The sequence below is a fragment of the Rhynchophorus ferrugineus genome, unplaced genomic scaffold (genome assembly GCF_030347505.1).
Source record: "Rhynchophorus ferrugineus isolate W39M unplaced genomic scaffold, kcgeb_rfMv2 rfM4, whole genome shotgun sequence".
NCBI classification, from domain to species: Eukaryota; Metazoa; Arthropoda; class Insecta; order Coleoptera; family Curculionidae; genus Rhynchophorus; species Rhynchophorus ferrugineus.
Window position 1 is genome coordinate 52,206,815 of NW_027472583.1, and position 27,797 is coordinate 52,234,611.

General features: G+C 29.3%; 1 protein-coding gene and 1 long non-coding RNA gene across 2 annotated transcripts; both read right to left on the minus strand.

The window, feature by feature from the left end:
- Nucleotides 1-2,143: 2,143 nt before the first annotated feature.
- On the minus strand, nucleotides 2,144-2,904 carry LOC143196184 (uncharacterized). The gene is made up of 3 exons (XM_076403850.1): nucleotides 2,780-2,904; nucleotides 2,523-2,725; nucleotides 2,144-2,465 (listed from the first exon to the last, which is right to left on the minus strand). Exons 2-3 carry the CDS (start codon nucleotides 2,676-2,678, stop codon nucleotides 2,184-2,186), a joined length of 438 nt encoding a protein of 145 aa, XP_076259965.1. The 5' UTR covers nucleotides 2,679-2,725; nucleotides 2,780-2,904; the 3' UTR covers nucleotides 2,144-2,183.
- Nucleotides 2,905-5,366: 2,462 nt separating this feature from the next.
- LOC143196198 (uncharacterized) lies at nucleotides 5,367-5,951 on the minus strand. Its single transcript, XR_013005683.1, has 2 exons — nucleotides 5,800-5,951; nucleotides 5,367-5,742 (listed from the first exon to the last, which is right to left on the minus strand). It is a non-coding gene; the product is annotated as an uncharacterized LOC143196198 (long non-coding RNA).
- Nucleotides 5,952-27,797: the final 21,846 nt, after the last annotated feature.

Genomic DNA, 27,797 nt, shown 5'->3' on the forward strand with positions numbered 1-27,797 from the left:
GACACCGTCACTAACTCAGCTGTATATCCCAAAATAATTTAAATTGAAAAAAAAAACCTTTTAAGTGTTTTTAAAGGGTTGAAGATATTTAAAAAAACGATTTTTCTAGACTAGAATTTAATATAGAGATGATAAGAAATAATAGTAACTACAGCACATGGTACTAAATAAATATTTCTGGATTTGGCGCATGCGCATGCCAAAGAATAAACTATATTGCCTTCCTTTTCTAATGGCGGTACATTCTTTTCGAGTTGATCGATACAGTCGATCAAGTCAAAACAACAAAAAATCTAGAATATTTAGGTTTTGTGTATCATTAATAATTCGATAGTAATAATAATTAAATTGTTGTCTTGTTTTTGGTGGTCTAACATTCATTGGTTTTAAAATATGAAAGAACAAGGGTAAAAAATCCAAACCATCAATTTTATTTATAGCTTTATAATGATAACAAGAACAGAGAAGAAAATGATTCTTGTTATGTTGGAAGTAGTTAAGTTATTTATGAGGTTTGTCCATCAAGAATAGTAGCAAAAATTGTAGAACTGGTAATAATTAAACATTTATTTTAAACATAATATATTTTGGTAATGATTTGAAATTTATTTTATAGCTAAGATTTATTTAGAATTTGTTGAGAGTGAAAGTCGAAGATTGCGAAATTCGGAGAATCAGAGAAGAAGAAATGAGACCAGCATTTTACTAAGATTTAAGAACAGTGTACAGTGATACTATGAAATAATTAAATTTGTTAAAAATGTAGACCTTGATCAATCAAACAAATATGATCTAATGACAAGGAAAATATAATGCATTATTATATAAGCGTATAGGTAAATGAATTATTGTTTTGTAACAATAATGTTGTACTGACTGAAATTTCTTTCAGTGTAAAAGTACGATAATCCATTCATTTTAGGCTAGTAAATGTACAATATGTTAATCGAAAGCTCGAGGTAGTCAATTCTTTAATGGCGTCTATGGATCAAGAATAGTAGCGGTCATAGTTGATCATATTTGAATATTTTTAGGAGAATTGCACTTGGCATATATAGTGGTGGCTTTTTCGTTTGGTTTTAATTATATTGGTTGTGTTTGATCTTAACGACTTAAGTCCTTTTATTGAAATGTGTATTTATATGGTTCTTGAAGTTCTTGTTAATTGTTCAAATATGTATATTAATTTAAATATGGCGTTTTTATAAATATAGAAGGGCATATAGAAATTATTTTTATTATTCCGTTTTATTCAATGCTTTTTTAAACAAAATATGTTATTTCCAAAATTTTACCATTTTTATTTACTTCCTGAACCTATTTAACTTAAATATATATTTTCGACATAAATCTAATAATCCCGATAAGTAAATAAAGCTATATTTACGGATGCGTCAAACTCGGATCTTTCTCTGTTCTAAAATTAAATGGAGCTCAATATGCGCATGCGCTAAATCCGGAGATAGTTGTGAAGTAAAGTACCCTAATTTTATTTTCCTTAATTTATTAAAGTAGTTCCTCACTACTGCTTTGTTGGAGCTTGATGGGATTATTTAATCATCGAAAAAATTCCTATGTTATATTCAAAATGTATAGATCACTAGACAGTTATAACGTATCTATATGCTATTTGTCTTTGTTTCATTTTTGATACTGCATTCTTCCTCTCAACATAAACAGACGATATAAAACAAATTAATTCAAAATTTATATATTCAAATATTTTGCCAAAAGAATGTTAAATAATATTTTTGGTTTTACACAATATTTACATTACAGCATAACAAGTATCAAGTGGGCGTCACCTTGGTTCCTAACGCAAACAGTGGCTTTCAAATTTTGCATTGTGTTTAGTTCGCCTACATTTGGAAGTTGTGTTTAATAGATAATGTATTCATTATATTTTAATTATTTTTATGTGTATAATTGAAGGCTTAGAAATAGTTTATATTTTTATAACAGGGCCTTTTATAAACTTACCTTATTCAAAATTCTACAGTCATAGTCTGAAGAATTCCTTATTTTTAGAGAATTTAGTTTTATGTTTTGGCATAACCACCATTACTTTTGCTTAAATTCCATTGTATACAATATTAACATCCACTTTTTGCAATTTATGAATTGTCAACACCAAATAAAACACTTTTTATTCAGTTAGTTTTTGTACTTTATTCCTATTAACATTATCCTAAGAATCCGCCAAGACCTCCGAATCCACCGATGGCACCGACGGCGAATCCACCACCCAAACCTCCGAAACCACCTCCGAATCCTGGTCCGTAGCCGTAGGGTCTGTAACCGCCATATCCTCCGTATCCACCATAACCGCCACCGTATCCACCACCGAATCCACCATAACCTCCTCCGAATCCGAAATGATGATGCGGGCTTGGGATGGCTACAGGTATAGGGGTTGAAGATACCATCTGCATCGATAAAACAACTGCAGCTATCAAAGCAACTATCTGTAAAAAAATAGTTGAGTCTTCCATCTGATACGACCCGGCGATTAATTAATTTACCTGAATTTTAAGAGACATTTTTGAATTTTGTTGTTTTACACGGTAATAGGACGAACCAAACTGTGATATGGTCTTAAGTATTCCCAGATTATATATATATATGTCTAGGTCTTGAAGGAAAAATGGCAAAACCTTGCGACTTATTAGAGCTTCCATCTCTGTCTAAACCAGTTAGGTGACATCTGAACTAGACCGGTAAAATCCTATGAAAAATTTTACCAAAATAAATGCGAATTTGGGTTTTTTTCTCGCCTTACCTGATTATAAATTAACATTAGTGGACTATGACTGGTCGTTTTTGTGGGGATTTCATGTCTAGTACGTAGCGGCATTATTTGTACAAATAATTAGAGGAAATTAATCAATTCGCCCGTTCATTGGTTGCAACCAGTGGGTTTGTACTATTGTTGCAGTGCTTGACAGAACCATGATAATGATGCATCTTTTGGTGTAACACAACATACTAGGTTTAATATAGTTTTGTTTACAGTGCTTTATTTTTATTACATAAAAATTAACTTGTGTAAGTAATATTAAATAATTTTGGCATTATAACTAAATTCGTTTTGTGAAAACGCGCTCAATATTTTAATAACACACTATTCAAGGGTATCTAACTAACACTAGTGATTACAATGTGGTCGAAATTCGACCACAACTTATTAAGTAAGTCATGTATTTCTCATAACAAAGTAAACGGAATAATTTATAAATAGTACGTTACTAAACCTTATTTTTACAATATTTCCAGTATAAGATCAGAAAAGTATTTAATAAATAAATTTAATTAAAGTAATAAAGGTCTGTATATTAAAATATATTAAATTAACTATCTCAAGGATTATCACTCACTAATCATTTCTAAATGACATTTAATTTAATCTAATTTCTATGAAGTTTCAATAATCACCAAAGTATTAATGTTTGTATATTAAAACAGACAATATATGAATAAAACAATTTTGATATTTGACTTTGGCAAATACATTAAAACAAGAATGAAAACAATTAGGTAATTTATTTTTTTCAATTTAGAAATATATATTAAAGCAATGTGTAGGAATTTTCGTCGGTCGAAATGTGTGGCTGCCGCTGCGATTATTTGTCAGAACACTCACTACTATTTTGGGAAGGAATTTGCACGAGAAGTGAAAACACTGGTTGAAGAAATACTTGTTTATTACGATTTTAAGTGATACATGTGGTCGACGGGAGAATGGACAGGATATTAGGTTAGGTAGAGGAAGTACGGTAGCGCTGTGGAAGTGGTACTATTACAAGGGGATGGAGGAAAGAAAAGAGAACGAGATGTCGTCGTTATTGTTTTTTTATCGCCTGGAACTGCATGGTACCAATCCACCGGCGTTGCCAATCTTTGTACTTGCTTGTGGTGAATTCGTGGTAGCCTAAAGGGCCGTGGCGGTCGCCAAAATGTATTTACAATCATTATATTAAAACTTATTAAGTCAATTGAAAAGTCCACGGCCCTACCCATAGATGGCGCTACTAGTATTAAATTCATATGTTTTTCAGTTAGCGCTAACCCTCAAAAGATGGGTGTATAAATTTGAAAACTGTCGGATCATTAGTTTGTCAATTATAGCATTTTGAGTGAAGCAACATTTGTTATTGTGAAAAAATTGATAAAATGGAATTTCGCGTGTTGATAATATATTGCTTTTTGAAAGGAAAAAATACGGTTGAAACAAAAACTTGGCTTCATGGCAAGCTTCCGGACACCGTCCCAGGAAAATAAACAGTCAGGGATTGGTATGCTAAGTTTAGACGTGATGAAACGTGGACGTCCAAAAGAGGTTTTTACCGATGAAATCATCAAAGGAATCCACAAAATGATTTTGAATTACCGTAAATTGAAACTGAATGAAATAGCAGACCGTCTAGAGATATCAACTGAACGTGTACGTAATATTATTCAGGAATATTTGACTACGCGAAAACTTTGTGCAAATTAGATGCCGCGCGAGCTCACTTTTTACCAAAAACAACGACGAGTTGATGATTTAAAGTAGTGTTTAACCCGAGTTTTTGTATCGATATGTGAAAACGAATGAAACATGTCTCCATCATTTCATTCCAAAATAGAATCGAAAGTCATCCGACTGGACTGCACGCGATGAACCCGCTCCAAAGTGTGGAAAAACGCAAGAGTCGGCTGGTAAGGTTATAGACTCTACATTTTTGGATGCGCATGGAATAATTTTCATTGGCCACCTCGAAAAAAGAAGGACCATCAACAGCGACTATTATATAGCGTTATTGGACCGGTTCATGCACAAAGTCGCCGAAAACGGCCGTATTTGAAGAAAAAGAAAGTTCTGCTTCATCAAGATAATGCACCGTGTCAAAAATCCGTGAATTGGACTTCGAATTGCTTCCTCCCCACCGTATTCTCCAGATCTGGCCCCCAATGAGTATTTCCTGTTCTCAGATCTCTAAAGAATGCTTCCTGGGAAGAAATTTTCGTTGATTGAAGAGGTGATCGTGGGAACTGAGGCCTATTTTGAATCAAAGGGTAAATCGTACTACAGGAATGGTATCGAAAAGTTGGAGGGTCGCTATAATCAGTGTATCACCCTTGAAGAGAATTATATTGAATAAAAAAACTAATTTTGCCCAAAAAATGTGTTCTACTATTGTAGGCTAGGAACTTTTCAATTGACCTGTTATGTGGACTTCATTGGTTTATGTATATAATTAAATTTCTTGATAATATATATTTTTATAAAATTTCTTTTAAAAATTTGCCTTATTTAAAGTTCTACCATTACTTTTCAAAGATTTACTTCCATTCCTAGGATTTAGTTCTTATATAACCAGTTTTGGTTTTATTTCATTACTTCATACAATTAATATCAACTTTTAACAATATGTAAAATATTAGCACCAAATAAAACACGTTTTCTTTTTAAATTAATTTTGTACTTTCTTCCTATTAACATTATCCTAAGAATCCACCAAAGCCCCCAAATCCACCGATGGCACCGACGGCGAATCCACCACCCAAACCTCCGAAACCACCTCCAAATCTTGGTCCGTAGCCGTAGGGGCCGAAGCCACCAAATCGACCATACCCACCACCGAATCTACCATATCCTCCTCCGAAACCGAAACGACGATAGGGGCTTGGGATGGCTACTGGTATTGGGTCTGACGATACCATCTGCATCATCAAAACAAGTGCAACTACCAAAGCAACCATCTGCAAAAGAAATAATTAGTTTTTTGTTTGATATGAGCGGACGATTAAAACACTTACCTGAATTCCAATAGACATTTTTAATTTTGATAATTTGCACGGTAATAGGATGAACCAAACTGTAACTTAGTCTTAAGTATTCACAGATTATATATATATGTCTACGCCTTGAAAGAAAAACAGTAGAACCTTGTGACTTATTAGAGCTTGCATCTTTGTCTAAACCAGTTAGGTGACATCTAAACTACACCGATAAAATCCTGAAAACATTACCAAAATAAATGCGAATTTGTTTTTTTTTCACCATAACTTATTATAAATTAATATTAGTGGACCATGACTGGTGGGTTTTGTGGGGATTTCAAGTCTTGCACGCAATGGCTCTTGTTATTTGTACAAAAAATAGACAAAATAAATCAATTCACTTTTTCATTGGTTGCGTCCAGTGAATTTGTACTATTGTTGCATCTTTTGACATAAGCATGATAATAATGCAAAATTTTATCTGAATATACAAGGTTTAATATGGTTTTGTTTGCAGTGCTTCATTTTTAATACTTTAAAATCAACTTGTGTAAGTAATAATAAATAATTTTGATATCATAAATAACTTTCTTTTGTGAAAAAGCAATTAATATTCTAATAATACACTATTCAGTATTATTAGTATATATCCAATACACTCTCTTTCGAGAGTTTTTCTTTGTTTATTTTATATTAAATTTTATCTACTAGACCATCGATTAACTTATTTATTAACTCTACGTAATAAGAGGAATAAAATTTGGCACGGTTAAAGCTTATATCGAGAAAGAATTTTTAGGCTTAATACGTTTGTGTAATATGCACTAGAAATAAGTATATTCCAATAAAACGAAACGCACCTAAATTAATCAACCGAGAAAGTCGTGGGGGTTAAAAGTTTGACTAAATGTTTCTTATTAATATTCTAATAATGCACTATTCAGTATCATTAGTATATGTCCAACACACTCTCATTCGAGAGTTTTTCTTTGTTTATTTTATATTAAATTTTATCTACTAGACCATCGATTAACTTATTTATTAACTCTACGTAATAAGAGGAGTAAAATTTGGCACGGTTAAAGCTTATATCGAGAAAGAATTTTTAGGCCTAATACATTTGTGTAATATGCACTAGAAATAAGTATATTCCAATAAAACGAAACGCACTTAAATTAATCAACCGAGAAAGCCGTGGGGGTTAAAAGTTTGACTAAATGTTTCTTATTAATATTCTAATAATGCACTATTCAGTATCATTAGTATATATCCAACACACTCTATTTCGAGAGCTTTTCTTTGTTTAATTTATATTAAATTTTATCTCCTATGCCATCGATTAACTTATTTATTATCTCTTCGTAATAAGAGGAGTAAAATTTGGCACGGTTAAAGCTTATATCGAGAAAGAATTTTTAGACCTAATATATTTGTGTAATGTGCACTACAAATAAGTATATACCAATAAAACGAAACGCACCTAAATCAATCAACCGAGAAAGCCGTGGGGTTTAAAAGTTTGACTAAATGTTTCTTATTAATATTCTAATAATGCACTATTCAGTATCATTAGTATATGTCCAACACACTCTCATTCGAGAGTTTTTCTTTGTTTATTTTATATTAAATTTTATCTACTAGACCATCGATTAACTTATTTATTAACTCTACGTAATAAGAGGAATAAAATTTGGCACGGTTAAAGCTTATATCGAGAAAGAATTTTTAGACCTAATATATTTGTGTAATGTGCACTACAAATAAGTATATTCCAATAAAACGAAACGCACCTAAATCAATCAACCGAGAAAGCCGTGGGGTTTAAAAGTTTGACTAAATGTTTCTTATTAATATTCTAATAATGCACTATTCAGTATCATTAGTATATGTCCAACACACTCTCATTCGAGAGTTTTTCTTTGTTTATTTTATATTAAATTTTATCTACTAGACCATCGATTAACTTATTTATTAACTCTACGTAATAAGAGGAATAAAATTTGGCACGGTTAAAGCTTATATCGAGAAAGAATTTTTAGACCTAATATATTTGTGTAATGTGCACTACAAATAAGTATATACCAATAAAACGAAACGCACCTAAATCAATCAACCGAGAAAGCCGTGGGGTTTAAAAGTTTGACTAAATGTTTCTTATTAATATTCTAATAATGCACTATTCAGTATCATTAGTATATGTCCAACACACTCTCATTCGAGAGTTTTTCTTTGTTTATTTTATATTAAATTTTATCTACTAGACCATCGATTAACTTATTTATTAACTCTACGTAATAAGAGGAATAAAATTTGGCACGGTTAAAGCTTATATCGAGAAAGAATTTTTAGACCTAATATATTTGTGTAATGTGCACTACAAATAAGTATATACCAATAAAACGAAACGCACCTAAATCAATCAACCGAGAAAGCCGTGGGGTTTAAAAGTTTGACTAAATGTTTCTTATTAATATTCTAATAATGCACTATTCAGTATCATTAGTATATGTCCAACACACTCTCATTCGAGAGTTTTTCTTTGTTTATTTTATATTAAATTTTATCTACTAGACCATCGATTAACTTATTTATTAACTCTACGTAATAAGAGGAATAAAATTTGGCACGGTTAAAGCTTATATCGAGAAAGAATTTTTAGACCTAATATATTTGTGTAATGTGCACTACAAATAAGTATATACCAATAAAACGAAACGCACCTAAATCAATCAACCGAGAAAGCCGTGGGGTTTAAAAGTTTGACTAAATGTTTCTTATTAATATTCTAATAATGCACTATTCAGTATCATTAGTATATGTCCAACACACTCTCATTCGAGAGTTTTTCTTTGTTTATTTTATATTAAATTTTATCTACTAGACCATCGATTAACTTATTTATTAACTCTACGTAATAAGAGGAATAAAATTTGGCACGGTTAAAGCTTATATCGAGAAAGAATTTTTAGACCTAATATATTTGTGTAATGTGCACTACAAATAAGTATATTCCAATAAAACGAAACGCACCTAAATCAATCAACCGAGAAAGCCGTGGGGTTTAAAAGTTTGACTAAATGTTTCTTATTAATATTCTAATAATGCACTATTCAGTATCATTAGTATATGTCCAACACACTCTCATTCGAGAGTTTTTCTTTGTTTATTTTATATTAAATTTTATCTACTAGACCATCGATTAACTTATTTATTAACTCTACGTAATAAGAGGAATAAAATTTGGCACGGTTAAAGCTTATATCGAGAAAGAATTTTTAGACCTAATATATTTGTGTAATGTGCACTACAAATAAGTATATTCCAATAAAACGAAACGCACCTAAATCAATCAACCGAGAAAGCCGTGGGGTTTAAAAGTTTGACTAAATGTTTCTTATTAATATTCTAATAATGCACTATTCAGTATCATTAGTATATGTCCAACACACTCTCATTCGAGAGTTTTTCTTTGTTTATTTTATATTAAATTTTATCTACTAGACCATCGATTAACTTATTTATTAACTCTACGTAATAAGAGGAATAAAATTTGGCACGGTTAAAGCTTATATCGAGAAAGAATTTTTAGACCTAATATATTTGTGTAATGTGCACTACAAATAAGTATATACCAATAAAACGAAACGCACCTAAATCAATCAACCGAGAAAGCCGTGGGGTTTAAAAGTTTGACTAAATGTTTCTTATTAATATTCTAATAATGCACTATTCAGTATCATTAGTATATGTCCAACACACTCTCATTCGAGAGTTTTTCTTTGTTTATTTTATATTAAATTTTATCTACTAGACCATCGATTAACTTATTTATTAACTCTACGTAATAAGAGGAATAAAATTTGGCACGGTTAAAGCTTATATCGAGAAAGAATTTTTAGACCTAATATATTTGTGTAATGTGCACTACAAATAAGTATATTCCAATAAAACGAAACGCACCTAAATCAATCAACCGAGAAAGCCGTGGGGTTTAAAAGTTTGACTAAATGTTTCTTATTAATATTCTAATAATGCACTATTCAGTATCATTAGTATATGTCCAACACACTCTCATTCGAGAGTTTTTCTTTGTTTATTTTATATTAAATTTTATCTACTAGACCATCGATTAACTTATTTATTAACTCTACGTAATAAGAGGAATAAAATTTGGCACGGTTAAAGCTTATATCGAGAAAGAATTTTTAGACCTAATATATTTGTGTAATGTGCACTACAAATAAGTATATTCCAATAAAACGAAACGCACCTAAATCAATCAACCGAGAAAGCCGTGGGGTTTAAAAGTTTGACTAAATGTTTCTTATTAATATTCTAATAATGCACTATTCAGTATCATTAGTATATGTCCAACACACTCTCATTCGAGAGTTTTTCTTTGTTTATTTTATATTAAATTTTATCTACTAGACCATCGATTAACTTATTTATTAACTCTACGTAATAAGAGGAATAAAATTTGGCACGGTTAAAGCTTATATCGAGAAAGAATTTTTAGACCTAATATATTTGTGTAATGTGCACTACAAATAAGTATATTCCAATAAAACGAAACGCACCTAAATCAATCAACCGAGAAAGCCGTGGGGTTTAAAAGTTTGACTAAATGTTTCTTATTAATATTCTAATAATGCACTATTCAGTATCATTAGTATATGTCCAACACACTCTCATTCGAGAGTTTTTCTTTGTTTATTTTATATTAAATTTTATCTACTAGACCATCGATTAACTTATTTATTAACTCTACGTAATAAGAGGAATAAAATTTGGCACGGTTAAAGCTTATATCGAGAAAGAATTTTTAGGCTTAATACGTTTGTGTAATATGCACTACAAATAAGTATATTCCAATAAAACGAAACGCACCTAAATCAATCAACCGAGAAAGCCGTGGGGTTTAAAAGTTTGACTAAATGTTTCTTATTAATATTCTAATAATGCACTATTCAGTATCATTAGTATATGTCCAACACACTCTCATTCGAGAGTTTTTCTTTGTTTATTTTATATTAAATTTTATCTACTAGACCATCGATTAACTTATTTATTAACTCTACGTAATAAGAGGAATAAAATTTGGCACGGTTAAAGCTTATATCGAGAAAGAATTTTTAGGCTTAATACGTTTGTGTAATATGCACTAGAAATAAGTATATTCCAATAAAACGAAACGCACCTAAATCAATCAACCGAGAAAGCCGTGGGGTTTAAAAGTTTGACTAAATGTTTCTTATTAATATTCTAATAATGCACTATTCAGTATCATTAGTATATGTCCAACACACTCTCATTCGAGAGTTTTTCTTTGTTTATTTTATATTAAATTTTATCTACTAGACCATCGATTAACTTATTTATTAACTCTACGTAATAAGAGGAATAAAATTTGGCACGGTTAAAGCTTATATCGAGAAAGAATTTTTAGACCTAATATATTTGTGTAATGTGCACTACAAATAAGTATATTCCAATAAAACGAAACGCACCTAAATCAATCAACCGAGAAAGCCGTGGGGTTTAAAAGTTTGACTAAATGTTTCTTATTAATATTCTAATAATGCACTATTCAGTATCATTAGTATATGTCCAACACACTCTCATTCGAGAGCTTTTCTTTGTTTATTTTATATTAAATTTTATCTACTAGACCATCGATTAACTTATTTATTAACTCTACGTAATAAGAGGAATAAAATTTGGCACGGTTAAAGCTTATATCGAGAAAGAATTTTTAGGCTTAATACGTTTGTGTAATATGCACTAGAAATAAGTATATTCCAATAAAACGAAACGCACCTAAATCAATCAACCGAGAAAGCCGTGGGGTTTAAAAGTTTGACTAAATGTTTCTTATTAATATTCTAATAATGCACTATTCAGTATCATTAGTATATGTCCAACACACTCTCATTCGAGAGTTTTTCTTTGTTTATTTTATATTAAATTTTATCTACTAGACCATCGATTAACTTATTTATTAACTCTACGTAATAAGAGGAATAAAATTTGGCACGGTTAAAGCTTATATCGAGAAAGAATTTTTAGACCTAATATATTTGTGTAATGTGCACTACAAATAAGTATATTCCAATAAAACGAAACGCACCTAAATCAATCAACCGAGAAAGCCGTGGGGTTTAAAAGTTTGACTAAATGTTTCTTATTAATATTCTAATAATGCACTATTCAGTATCATTAGTATATGTCCAACACACTCTCATTCGAGAGTTTTTCTTTGTTTATTTTATATTAAATTTTATCTACTAGACCATCGATTAACTTATTTATTAACTCTACGTAATAAGAGGAATAAAATTTGGCACGGTTAAAGCTTATATCGAGAAAGAATTTTTAGACCTAATACGTTTGTGTAATGTGCACTACAAATAAGTATATACCAATAAAACGAAACGCACCTAAATCAATCAACCGAGAAAGCCGTGGGGTTTAAAAGTTTGACTAAATGTTTCTTATTAATATTCTAATAATGCACTATTCAGTATCATTAGTATATGTCCAACACACTCTCATTCGAGAGTTTTTCTTTGTTTATTTTATATTAAATTTTATCTACTAGACCATCGATTAACTTATTTATTAACTCTACGTAATAAGAGGAATAAAATTTGGCACGGTTAAAGCTTATATCGAGAAAGAATTTTTAGACCTAATATATTTGTGTAATGTGCACTACAAATAAGTATATTCCAATAAAACGAAACGCACCTAAATCAATCAACCGAGAAAGCCGTGGGGTTTAAAAGTTTGACTAAATGTTTCTTATTAATATTCTAATAATGCACTATTCAGTATCATTAGTATATGTCCAACACACTCTCATTCGAGAGCTTTTCTTTGTTTATTTTATATTAAATTTTATCTACTAGACCATCGATTAACTTATTTATTAACTCTACGTAATAAGAGGAATAAAATTTGGCACGGTTAAAGCTTATATCGAGAAAGAATTTTTAGGCTTAATACGTTTGTGTAATATGCACTAGAAATAAGTATATTCCAATAAAACGAAACGCACCTAAATCAATCAACCGAGAAAGCCGTGGGGTTTAAAAGTTTGACTAAATGTTTCTTATTAATATTCTAATAATGCACTATTCAGTATCATTAGTATATGTCCAACACACTCTCATTCGAGAGTTTTTCTTTGTTTATTTTATATTAAATTTTATCTACTAGACCATCGATTAACTTATTTATTAACTCTACGTAATAAGAGGAATAAAATTTGGCACGGTTAAAGCTTATATCGAGAAAGAATTTTTAGACCTAATATATTTGTGTAATGTGCACTACAAATAAGTATATTCCAATAAAACGAAACGCACCTAAATCAATCAACCGAGAAAGCCGTGGGGTTTAAAAGTTTGACTAAATGTTTCTTATTAATATTCTAATAATGCACTATTCAGTATCATTAGTATATGTCCAACACACTCTCATTCGAGAGTTTTTCTTTGTTTATTTTATATTAAATTTTATCTACTAGACCATCGATTAACTTATTTATTAACTCTACGTAATAAGAGGAATAAAATTTGGCACGGTTAAAGCTTATATCGAGAAAGAATTTTTAGACCTAATATATTTGTGTAATGTGCACTACAAATAAGTATATACCAATAAAACGAAACGCACCTAAATCAATCAACCGAGAAAGCCGTGGGGTTTAAAAGTTTGACTAAATGTTTCTTATTAATATTCTAATAATGCACTATTCAGTATCATTAGTATATGTCCAACACACTCTCATTCGAGAGTTTTTCTTTGTTTATTTTATATTAAATTTTATCTACTAGACCATCGATTAACTTATTTATTAACTCTACGTAATAAGAGGAATAAAATTTGGCACGGTTAAAGCTTATATCGAGAAAGAATTTTTAGACCTAATATATTTGTGTAATGTGCACTACAAATAAGTATATACCAATAAAACGAAACGCACCTAAATCAATCAACCGAGAAAGCCGTGGGGTTTAAAAGTTTGACTAAATGTTTCTTATTAATATTCTAATAATGCACTATTCAGTATCATTAGTATATGTCCAACACACTCTCATTCGAGAGTTTTTCTTTGTTTATTTTATATTAAATTTTATCTACTAGACCATCGATTAACTTATTTATTAACTCTACGTAATAAGAGGAATAAAATTTGGCACGGTTAAAGCTTATATCGAGAAAGAATTTTTAGACCTAATATATTTGTGTAATGTGCACTACAAATAAGTATATACCAATAAAACGAAACGCACCTAAATCAATCAACCGAGAAAGCCGTGGGGTTTAAAAGTTTGACTAAATGTTTCTTATTAATATTCTAATAATGCACTATTCAGTATCATTAGTATATGTCCAACACACTCTCATTCGAGAGTTTTTCTTTGTTTATTTTATATTAAATTTTATCTACTAGACCATCGATTAACTTATTTATTAACTCTACGTAATAAGAGGAATAAAATTTGGCACGGTTAAAGCTTATATCGAGAAAGAATTTTTAGACCTAATATATTTGTGTAATGTGCACTACAAATAAGTATATTCCAATAAAACGAAACGCACCTAAATCAATCAACCGAGAAAGCCGTGGGGTTTAAAAGTTTGACTAAATGTTTCTTATTAATATTCTAATAATGCACTATTCAGTATCATTAGTATATGTCCAACACACTCTCATTCGAGAGTTTTTCTTTGTTTATTTTATATTAAATTTTATCTACTAGACCATCGATTAACTTATTTATTAACTCTACGTAATAAGAGGAATAAAATTTGGCACGGTTAAAGCTTATATCGAGAAAGAATTTTTAGGCTTAATACGTTTGTGTAATATGCACTACAAATAAGTATATTCCAATAAAACGAAACGCACCTAAATCAATCAACCGAGAAAGCCGTGGGGTTTAAAAGTTTGACTAAATGTTTCTTATTAATATTCTAATAATGCACTATTCAGTATCATTAGTATATGTCCAACACACTCTCATTCGAGAGTTTTTCTTTGTTTATTTTATATTAAATTTTATCTACTAGACCATCGATTAACTTATTTATTAACTCTACGTAATAAGAGGAATAAAATTTGGCACGGTTAAAGCTTATATCGAGAAAGAATTTTTAGGCTTAATACGTTTGTGTAATATGCACTAGAAATAAGTATATTCCAATAAAACGAAACGCACCTAAATCAATCAACCGAGAAAGCCGTGGGGTTTAAAAGTTTGACTAAATGTTTCTTATTAATATTCTAATAATGCACTATTCAGTATCATTAGTATATGTCCAACACACTCTCATTCGAGAGTTTTTCTTTGTTTATTTTATATTAAATTTTATCTACTAGACCATCGATTAACTTATTTATTAACTCTACGTAATAAGAGGAATAAAATTTGGCACGGTTAAAGCTTATATCGAGAAAGAATTTTTAGACCTAATATATTTGTGTAATGTGCACTACAAATAAGTATATTCCAATAAAACGAAACGCACCTAAATCAATCAACCGAGAAAGCCGTGGGGTTTAAAAGTTTGACTAAATGTTTCTTATTAATATTCTAATAATGCACTATTCAGTATCATTAGTATATGTCCAACACACTCTCATTCGAGAGCTTTTCTTTGTTTATTTTATATTAAATTTTATCTACTAGACCATCGATTAACTTATTTATTAACTCTACGTAATAAGAGGAATAAAATTTGGCACGGTTAAAGCTTATATCGAGAAAGAATTTTTAGGCTTAATACGTTTGTGTAATATGCACTAGAAATAAGTATATTCCAATAAAACGAAACGCACCTAAATCAATCAACCGAGAAAGCCGTGGGGTTTAAAAGTTTGACTAAATGTTTCTTATTAATATTCTAATAATGCACTATTCAGTATCATTAGTATATGTCCAACACACTCTCATTCGAGAGTTTTTCTTTGTTTATTTTATATTAAATTTTATCTACTAGACCATCGATTAACTTATTTATTAACTCTACGTAATAAGAGGAATAAAATTTGGCACGGTTAAAGCTTATATCGAGAAAGAATTTTTAGACCTAATATATTTGTGTAATGTGCACTACAAATAAGTATATTCCAATAAAACGAAACGCACCTAAATCAATCAACCGAGAAAGCCGTGGGGTTTAAAAGTTTGACTAAATGTTTCTTATTAATATTCTAATAATGCACTATTCAGTATCATTAGTATATGTCCAACACACTCTCATTCGAGAGTTTTTCTTTGTTTATTTTATATTAAATTTTATCTACTAGACCATCGATTAACTTATTTATTAACTCTACGTAATAAGAGGAATAAAATTTGGCACGGTTAAAGCTTATATCGAGAAAGAATTTTTAGACCTAATACGTTTGTGTAATATGCACTACAAATAAGTATATACCAATAAAACGAAACGCACCTAAATCAATCAACCGAGAAAGCCGTGGGGTTTAAAAGTTTGACTAAATGTTTCTTATTAATATTCTAATAATGCACTATTCAGTATCATTAGTATATGTCCAACACACTCTCATTCGAGAGTTTTTCTTTGTTTATTTTATATTAAATTTTATCTACTAGACCATCGATTAACTTATTTATTAACTCTACGTAATAAGAGGAATAAAATTTGGCACGGTTAAAGCTTATATCGAGAAAGAATTTTTAGACCTAATATATTTGTGTAATGTGCACTACAAATAAGTATATACCAATAAAACGAAACGCACCTAAATCAATCAACCGAGAAAGCCGTGGGGTTTAAAAGTTTGACTAAATGTTTCTTATTAATATTCTAATAATGCACTATTCAGTATCATTAGTATATGTCCAACACACTCTCATTCGAGAGTTTTTCTTTGTTTATTTTATATTAAATTTTATCTACTAGACCATCGATTAACTTATTTATTAACTCTACGTAATAAGAGGAATAAAATTTGGCACGGTTAAAGCTTATATCGAGAAAGAATTTTTAGGCTTAATACGTTTGTGTAATATGCACTACAAATAAGTATATTCCAATAAAACGAAACGCACCTAAATCAATCAACCGAGAAAGCCGTGGGGTTTAAAAGTTTGACTAAATGTTTCTTATTAATATTCTAATAATGCACTATTCAGTATCATTAGTATATGTCCAACACACTCTCATTCGAGAGTTTTTCTTTGTTTATTTTATATTAAATTTTATCTACTAGACCATCGATTAACTTATTTATTAACTCTACGTAATAAGAGGAATAAAATTTGGCACGGTTAAAGCTTATATCGAGAAAGAATTTTTAGGCTTAATACGTTTGTGTAATATGCACTACAAATAAGTATATTCCAATAAAACGAAACGCACCTAAATCAATCAACCGAGAAAGCCGTGGGGTTTAAAAGTTTGACTAAATGTTTCTTATTAATATTCTAATAATGCACTATTCAGTATCATTAGTATATGTCCAACACACTCTCATTCGAGAGTTTTTCTTTGTTTATTTTATATTAAATTTTATCTACTAGACCATCGATTAACTTATTTATTAACTCTACGTAATAAGAGGAATAAAATTTGGCACGGTTAAAGCTTATATCGAGAAAGAATTTTTAGACCTAATATATTTGTGTAATATGCACTAGAAATAAGTATATTCCAATAAAACGAAACGCACCTAAATCAATCAACCGAGAAAGCCGTGGGGTTTAAAAGTTTGACTAAATGTTTCTTATTAATATTCTAATAATGCACTATTCAGTATCATTAGTATATGTCCAACACACTCTCATTCGAGAGTTTTTCTTTGTTTATTTTATATTAAATTTTATCTACTAGACCATCGATTAACTTATTTATTATCTCTGCGTAATAAGAGGAGTAAAATTTGGCACGGTTAAAGCTTATATCGAGAAAGAATTTTTAGACCTAATATATTTGTGTAATATGCACTACAAATAAGTATATTCCAATAAAACGAAACGCACCTAAATCAATCAACCGAGAAAGCCGTGGGGTTTAAAAGTTTGACTAAATGTTTCTTATTAATATTCTAATAATGCACTATTCAGTATCATTAGTATATGTCCAACACACTCTCATTCGAGAGTTTTTCTTTGTTTATTTTATATTAAATTTTATCTACTAGACCATCGATTAACTTATTTATTAACTCTACGTAATAAGAGGAATAAAATTTGGCACGGTTAAAGCTTATATCGAGAAAGAATTTTTAGACCTAATATATTTGTGTAATGTGCACTACAAATAAGTATATTCCAATAAAACGAAACGCACCTAAATCAATCAACCGAGAAAGCCGTGGGGTTTAAAAGTTTGACTAAATGTTTCTTATTAATATTCTAATAATGCACTATTCAGTATCATTAGTATATGTCCAACACACTCTCATTCGAGAGTTTTTCTTTGTTTATTTTATATTAAATTTTATCTACTAGACCATCGATTAACTTATTTATTATCTCTGCGTAATAAGAGGAGTAAAATTTGGCACGGTTAAAGCTTATATCGAGAAAGAATTTTTAGACCTAATATATTTGTGTAATGTGCACTACAAATAAGTATATACCAATAAAACGAAACGCACCTAAATCAATCAACCGAGAAAGCCGTGGGGTTTAAAAGTTTGACTAAATGTTTCTTATTAATATTCTAATAATGCACTATTCAGTATCATTAGTATATGTCCAACACACTCTCATTCGAGAGTTTTTCTTTGTTTATTTTATATTAAATTTTATCTACTAGACCATCGATTAACTTATTTATTAACTCTACGTAATAAGAGGAATAAAATTTGGCACGGTTAAAGCTTATATCGAGAAAGAATTTTTAGGCTTAATACGTTTGTGTAATATGCACTACAAATAAGTATATTCCAATAAAACGAAACGCACCTAAATCAATCAACCGAGAAAGCCGTGGGGTTTAAAAGTTTGACTAAATGTTTCTTATTAATATTCTAATAATGCACTATTCAGTATCATTAGTATATGTCCAACACACTCTCATTCGAGAGTTTTTCTTTGTTTATTTTATATTAAATTTTATCTACTAGACCATCGATTAACTTATTTATTAACTCTACGTAATAAGAGGAATAAAATTTGGCACGGTTAAAGCTTATATCGAGAAAGAATTTTTAGGCTTAATACGTTTGTGTAATATGCACTACAAATAAGTATATTCCAATAAAACGAAACGCACCTAAATCAATCAACCGAGAAAGCCGTGGGGTTTAAAAGTTTGACTAAATGTTTCTTATTAATATTCTAATAATGCACTATTCAGTATCATTAGTATATGTCCAACACACTCTCATTCGAGAGTTTTTCTTTGTTTATTTTATATTAAATTTTATCTACTAGACCATCGATTAACTTATTTATTATCTCTGCGTAATAAGAGGAGTAAAATTTGGCACGGTTAAAGCTTATATCGAGAAAGAATTTTTAGACCTAATATATTTGTGTAATGTGCACTACAAATAAGTATATACCAATAAAACGAAACGCACCTAAATCAATCAACCGAGAAAGCCGTGGGGTTTAAAAGTTTGACTAAATGTTTCTTATTAATATTCTAATAATGCACTATTCAGTATCATTAGTATATGTCCAACACACTCTCATTCGAGAGTTTTTCTTTGTTTATTTTATATTAAATTTTATCTACTAGACCATCGATTAACTTATTTATTAACTCTACGTAATAAGAGGAATAAAATTTGGCACGGTTAAAGCTTATATCGAGAAAGAATTTTTAGGCTTAATACGTTTGTGTAATATGCACTACAAATAAGTATATTCCAATAAAACGAAACGCACCTAAATCAATCAACCGAGAAAGCCGTGGGGTTTAAAAGTTTGACTAAATGTTTCTTATTAATATTCTAATAATGCACTATTCAGTATCATTAGTATATGTCCAACACACTCTCATTCGAGAGTTTTTCTTTGTTTATTTTATATTAAATTTTATCTACTAGACCATCGATTAACTTATTTATTATCTCTGCGTAATAAGAGGAGTAAAATTTGGCACGGTTAAAGCTTATATCGAGAAAGAATTTTTAGACCTAATATATTTGTGTAATGTGCACTACAAATAAGTATATACCAATAAAACGAAACGCACCTAAATCAATCAACCGAGAAAGCCGTGGGGTTTAAAAGTTTGACTAAATGTTTCTTATTAATATTCTAATAATGCACTATTCAGTATCATTAGTATATGTCCAACACACTCTCATTCGAGAGTTTTTCTTTGTTTATTTTATATTAAATTTTATCTACTAGACCATCGATTAACTTATTTATTAACTCTACGTAATAAGAGGAATAAAATTTGGCACGGTTAAAGCTTATATCGAGAAAGAATTTTTAGGCTTAATACGTTTGTGTAATATGCACTACAAATAAGTATATTCCAATAAAACGAAACGCACCTAAATCAATCAACCGAGAAAGCCGTGGGGTTTAAAAGTTTGACTAAATGTTTCTTATTAATATTCTAATAATGCACTATTCAGTATCATTAGTATATGTCCAACACACTCTCATTCGAGAGTTTTTCTTTGTTTATTTTATATTAAATTTTATCTACTAGACCATCGATTAACTTATTTATTATCTCTGCGTAATAAGAGGAGTAAAATTTGGCACGGTTAAAGCTTATATCGAGAAAGAATTTTTAGACCTAATATATTTGTGTAATATGCACTACAAATAAGTATATTCCAATAAAACGAAACGCACCTAAATCAATCAACCGAGAAAGCCGTGGGGTTTAAAAGTTTGACTAAATGTTTCTTATTAATATTCTAATAATGCACTATTCAGTATCATTAGTATATGTCCAACACACTCTCATTCGAGAGTTTTTCTTTGTTTATTTTATATTAAATTTTATCTACTAGACCATCGATTAACTTATTTATTATCTCTGCGTAATAAGAGGAGTAAAATTTGGCACGGTTAAAGCTTATATCGAGAAAGAATTTTTAGACCTAATATATTTGTGTAATGTGCACTACAAATAAGTATATACCAATAAAACGAAACGCACCTAAATCAATCAACCGAGAAAGCCGTGGGGTTTAAAAGTTTGACTAAATGTTTCTTATTAATATTCTAATAATGCACTATTCAGTATCATTAGTATATGTCCAACACACTCTCATTCGAGAGCTTTTCTTTGTTTAATTTATATTAAATTTTATCTACTAGACCATCGATTAACTTATTTATTAACTCTACGTAATAAGAGGAATAAAATTTGGCACGGTTAAAGCTTATATCGAGAAAGAATTTTTAGACCTAATATATTTGTGTAATATGCACTACAAATAAGTATATTCCAATAAAACGAAACGCACCTAAATCAATCAACCGAGAAAGCCGTGGGGTTTAAAAGTTTGACTAAATGTTTCTTATTAATATTCTAATAATGCACTATTCAGTATCATTAGTATATGTCCAACACACTCTCATTCGAGAGTTTTTCTTTGTTTATTTTATATTAAATTTTATCTACTAGACCATCGATTAACTTATTTATTAACTCTACGTAATAAGAGGAATAAAATTTGGCACGGTTAAAGCTTATATCGAGAAAGAATTTTTAGACCTAATATATTTGTGTAATATGCACTACAAATAAGTATATTCCAATAAAACGAAACGCACCTAAATCAATCAACCGAGAAAGCCGTGGGGTTTAAAAGTTTGACTAAATGTTTCTTATTAATATTCTAATAATGCACTATTCAGTATCATTAGTATATGTCCAACACACTCTCATTCGAGAGTTTTTCTTTGTTTATTTTATATTAAATTTTATCTACTAGACCATCGATTAACTTATTTATTAACTCTACGTAATAAGAGGAATAAAATTTGGCACGGTTAAAGCTTATATCGAGAAAGAATTTTTAGACCTAATATATTTGTGTAATATGCACTACAAATAAGTATATTCCAATAAAACGAAACGCACCTAAATCAATCAACCGAGAAAGCCGTGGGGTTTAAAAGTTTGACTAAATGTTTCTTATTAATATTCTAATAATGCACTATTCAGTATCATTAGTATATGTCCAACACACTCTCATTCGAGAGTTTTTCTTTGTTTATTTTATATTAAATTTTATCTACTAGACCATCGATTAACTTATTTATTAACTCTACGTAATAAGAGGAATAAAATTTGGCACGGTTAAAGCTTATATCGAGAAAGAATTTTTAGACCTAATATATTTGTGTAATATGCACTACAAATAAGTATATTCCAATAAAACGAAACGCACCTAAATCAATCAACCGAGAAAGCCGTGGGGTTTAAAAGTTTGACTAAATGTTTCTTATTAATATTCTAATAATGCACTATTCAGTATCATTAGTATATGTCCAACACACTCTCATTCGAGAGTTTTTCTTTGTTTATTTTATATTAAATTTTATCTACTAGACCATCGATTAACTTATTTATTAACTCTACGTAATAAGAGGAATAAAATTTGGCACGGTTAAAGCTTATATCGAGAAAGAATTTTTAGACCTAATATATTTGTGTAATATGCACTACAAATAAGTATATTCCAATAAAACGAAACGCACCTAAATCAATCAACCGAGAAAGCCGTGGGGTTTAAAAGTTTGACTAAATGTTTCTTATTAATATTCTAATAATGCACTATTCAGTATCATTAGTATATGTCCAACACACTCTCATTCGAGAGTTTTTCTTTGTTTATTTTATATTAAATTTTATCTACTAGACCATCGATTAACTTATTTATTATCTCTGCGTAATAAGAGGAGTAAAATTTGGCACGGTTAAAGCTTATATCGAGAAAGAATTTTTAGACCTAATATATTTGTGTAATATGCACTACAAATAAGTATATACCAATAAAACGAAACGCACCTAAATCAATCAACCGAGAAAGCCGTGGGGTTTAAAAGTTTGACTAAATGTTTCTTATTAATATTCTAATAATGCACTATTCAGTATCATTAGTATATGTCCAACACACTCTCATTCGAGAGTTTTTCTTTGTTTATTTTATATTAAATTTTATCTACTAGACCATCGATTAACTTATTTATTAACTCTACGTAATAAGAGGAATAAAATTTGGCACGGTTAAAGCTTATATCGAGAAAGAATTTTTAGACCTAATATATTTGTGTAATGTGCACTACAAATAAGTATATTCCAATAAAACGAAACGCACCTAAATCAATCAACCGAGAAAGCCGTGGGGTTTAAAAGTTTGACTAAATGTTTCTTATTAATATTCTAATAATGCACTATTCAGTATCATTAGTATATGTCCAACACACTCTCATTCGAGAGTTTTTCTTTGTTTATTTTATATTAAATTTTATCTACTAGACCATCGATTAACTTATTTATTAACTCTACGTAATAAGAGGAATAAAATTTGGCACGGTTAAAGCTTATATCGAGAAAGAATTTTTAGACCTAATATATTTGTGTAATATGCACTACAAATAAGTATATTCCAATAAAACGAAACGCACCTAAATCAATCAACCGAGAAAGCCGTGGGGTTTAAAAGTTTGACTAAATGTTTCTTATTAATATTCTAATAATGCACTATTCAGTATCATTAGTATATGTCCAACACACTCTCATTCGAGAGTTTTTCTTTGTTTATTTTATATTAAATTTTATCTACTAGACCATCGATTAACTTATTTATTATCTCTGCGTAATAAGAGGAATAAAATTTGGCACGGTTAAAGCTTATATCGAGAAAGAATTTTTAGACCTAATATATTTGTGTAATATGCACTACAAATAAGTATATTCCAATAAAACGAAACGCACCTAAATCAATCAACCGAGAAAGCCGTGGGGTTTAAAAGTTTGACTAAATGTTTCTTATTAATATTCTAATAATGCACTATTCAGTATCATTAGTATATGTCCAACACACTCTCATTCGAGAGTTTTTCTTTGTTTATTTTATATTAAATTTTATCTACTAGACCATCGATTAACTTATTTATTATCTCTGCGTAATAAGAGGAGTAAAATTTGGCACGGTTAAAGCTTATATCGAGAAAGAATTTTTAGACCTAATATATTTGTGTAATATGCACTACAAATAAGTATATTCCAATAAAACGAAACGCACCTAAATCAATCAACCGAGAAAGCCGTGGGGTTTAAAAGTTTGACTAAATGTTTCTTATTAATATTCTAATAATGCACTATTCAGTATCATTAGTATATGTCCAACACACTCTCATTCGAGAGTTTTTCTTTGTTTATTTTATATTAAATTTTATCTACTAGACCATCGATTAACTTATTTATTATCTCTGCGTAATAAGAGGAGTAAAATTTGGCACGGTTAAAGCTTATATCGAGAAAGAATTTTTAGACCTAATATATTTGTGTAATATGCACTACAAATAAGTATATACCAATAAAACGAAACGCACCTAAATCAATCAACCGAGAAAGCCGTGGGGGTTAAAAGTTTGACTAAATGTTTCTTATTAATATTCTAATAATGCACTATTCAGTATCATTAGTATATGTCCAACACACTCTCATTCGAGAGTTTTTCTTTGTTTATTTTATATTAAATTTTATCTACTAGACCATCGATTAACTTATTTATTAACTCTACGTAATAAGAGGAATAAAATTTGGCACGGTTAAAGCTTATATCGAGAAAGAATTTTTAGGCTTAATACGTTTGTGTAATATGCACTACAAATAAGTATATTCCAATAAAACGAAACGCACCTAAATCAATCAACCGAGAAAGCCGTGGGGTTTAAAAGTTTGACTAAATGTTTCTTATTAATATTCTAATAATGCACTATTCAGTATCATTAGTATATGTCCAACACACTCTCATTCGAGAGTTTTTCTTTGTTTATTTTATATTAAATTTTATCTACTAGACCATCGATTAACTTATTTATTATCTCTACGTAATAAGAGGAGTAAAATTTGGCACGGTTAAAGCTTATATCGAGAAAGAATTTTTAGACCTAATATATTTGTGTAATGTGCACTACAAATAAGTATATACCAATAAAACGAAACGCACCTAAATCAATCAACCGAGAAAGCCGTGGGGGTTAAAAGTTTGACTAAATGTTTCTTATTAATATTCTAATAATGCACTATTCAGTATCATTAGTATATATCCAACACACTTTATTTCGAGAACTTTTCTTTGTTTAATTTATATTACATTTTATCTCCTAGACCATCGATTAACTTATTTATTATCTCTGCGTAATAAGAGGAGTAAAATTTTGCACGGTTAAAGCTTATATCGAGAAAGAATTTTTAGACCTAATATATTTGTGTAATATGCACTACAAATAAGTATATACCAATAAAACGAAACGCACCTAAATCAATCAACCGAGAAAGCCGTGGGGTTTAAAAGTTTGACTAAATGTTTCTTATTAATATTCTAATAATGCACTATTCAGTATCATTAGTATATATCCAACACACTCTATTTCGAGAGCTTTTCTTTGTTTAATTTATATTAAATTTTATCTCCTAGACCAACGATTAACTTATTTATTATCTCTACGTAATAAAAGGAGTAAAATTTGGCACGGTTAAAGCTTATATCGAGAAAGAATTTTTAGGCCTAATACATTTGTGTAATATGCACTACAAATAAGTATATACCAATAAAACGAAACGCACCTAAATCAATCAACCGAGAAAGCCGTGGGGGTTAAAAGTTTGACTAAATGTTTCTTATTAATATTCTAATAATGCACTATTCAGTATCATTAGTATATATCCAACACACTTTATTTCGAGAGCTTTTCTTTGTTTAATTTATATTAAATTTTATCTCCTAGACCATCGATTAACTTATTTATTATCTCTACGTAATAAGAGGAGTAAAATTTGGCACGGTTAAAGCTTATATCGAGAAAGAATTTTTAGGCCTAATATATTTGTGTAATATGCACTACAAATAAGTATATACCAATAAAACGAAACGCACCTAAATCAATCAACCGAGAAAGCCGTGGGGTTTAAAAGTTTGACTAAATGTTTCTTATTAATATTCTAATAATGCACTATTCAGTATCATTAGTATATGTCCAACACACTCTCATTCGAGAGTTTTTCTTTGTTTATTTTATATTAAATTTTATCTACTAGACCATCGATTAACTTATTTATTAACTCTACGTAATAAGAGGAGTAAAATTTGGCACGGTTAAAGCTTATATCGAGAAAGAATTTTTAGACCTAATATATTTGTGTAATGTGCACTACAAATAAGTATATACCAATAAAACGAAACGCACCTAAATCAATCAACCGAGAAAGCCGTGGGGTTTAAAAGTTTGACTAAATGTTTCTTATTAATATTCTAATAATGCACTATTCATTATCATTAGTATATGTCCAACACACTCTCATTCGAGAGTTTTTCTTTGTTTATTTTATATTAAATTTTATCTACTAGACCATCGATTAACTTATTTATTATCTCTGCCTAATAAGAGGAGTAAAATTTGGCACGGTTAAAGCTTATATCGAGAAAGAATTTTTAGACCTAATATATTTGTGTAATGTGCACTACAAATAAGTATATACCAATAAAACGAAACGCACCTAAATCAATCAACCGAGAAAGCCGTGGGGTTTAAAAGTTTGACTAAATGTTTCTTATTAATATTCTAATAATGCACTATTCAGTATCATTAGTATATATCCAACACACTCTATTTCGAGAGCTTTTCTTTGTTTAATTTATATTAAATTTTATCTCCTAGACCAACGATTAACTTATTTATTATCTCTACGTAATAAAAGGAGTAAAATTTGGCACGGTTAAAGTTTATATCGAGAAAGAATTTTTAGGCCTAATACATTTGTGTAATCTGCACTACAAATAAGTATATTCCAATAAAACGAAACGCACCTAAATCAATCAACCGAGAAAGCCGTGGGGATTAAGGGTTTGACTAAATGTTTTTTTAAAAAAATCATTAAATAAATTAAAGTATAGTATTGGTTAATGACTTGAATTCACTTGATGAAGTGAATGTTTGTTTTTTACATTTGAAATGATATTAAAATGGAAAGTGAACGATTAAAACATTATTAAATGAAGTTATTTAATTATAAGCAATGTTTTGTATTACTTGATTTTTACATTCCGAAAAAAATATTGATTTTCGTTTTTTTTCTGTAACGTTAGTTCACATAAAAAAAACACTTCCAATAGAAACAGTTTTTCTGAAAAACCTGGATAAAGACTCGCCACGCGCGACAGCCTATATCTTCATTGTGTGAATAAGAAAACTTTTGAAATTTTGTTTATAAAGTCTTGTATATGTACAATATATTAATTGGATAAAAAGGTATAAAAATGGTCCAAAATATACAGTCCTACCCCTATTTATCCCTTCAAGGTGAGATTAATAATTTATATGATGAAACAATTTTAACAAAAGAATTGAACCGACTTCAAAAAATAAATAAGGAACTCATTAAAAAGTAAAAAATAATCAAACTTAGCTTTTAACATAAACACTTTTTTTAATAAAATATGTACATATTAATCGTTGTAATTACTAAATAAGAAAAAAACCTATCGACTACAAGTATTTTATATTCTATTATATACACACAATTTAGCTTAATACCTACCTAAACCTATTTATCTATTTACAATATTATTCAAAGTCGGTGCGGACCCCAAACAGTTATATTAATTTAGATTTGTTTGGTTGGTAATTAAATTTTTTTTATATCACAAAATTATATTATTATTTTTGTATTGTTTGGGCTTACCATCGACTTCAAAGTGCTCAGTTGGTAGTAGTTAAAACAATATTGTAAATAGATAAATAGGTTTAGGTAGGTATTAAGCTATATAGTAGAATATAAAATACGTGTAGTATATAGGTTAAATTAGATTTTTGATTAGTTTTAGTTAGTTT

What these genes read in the sequence shown, in the direction of transcription:
- LOC143196184 (XM_076403850.1), bottom strand. Translation starts at nt 2,678, where the DNA reads ATGGAAGCTCTAATAAGTCGCAAGGTTTTGCCATTTTTCCTTCAAGAC. An exon ending in AAATGTCTCTTAAAATTCAG is followed by an intron (nt 2,466 to 2,522) that starts GTAAATTAATTA and finishes ATTTTTTTACAG; the next exon opens with ATAGTTGCTTTGATAGCTGC.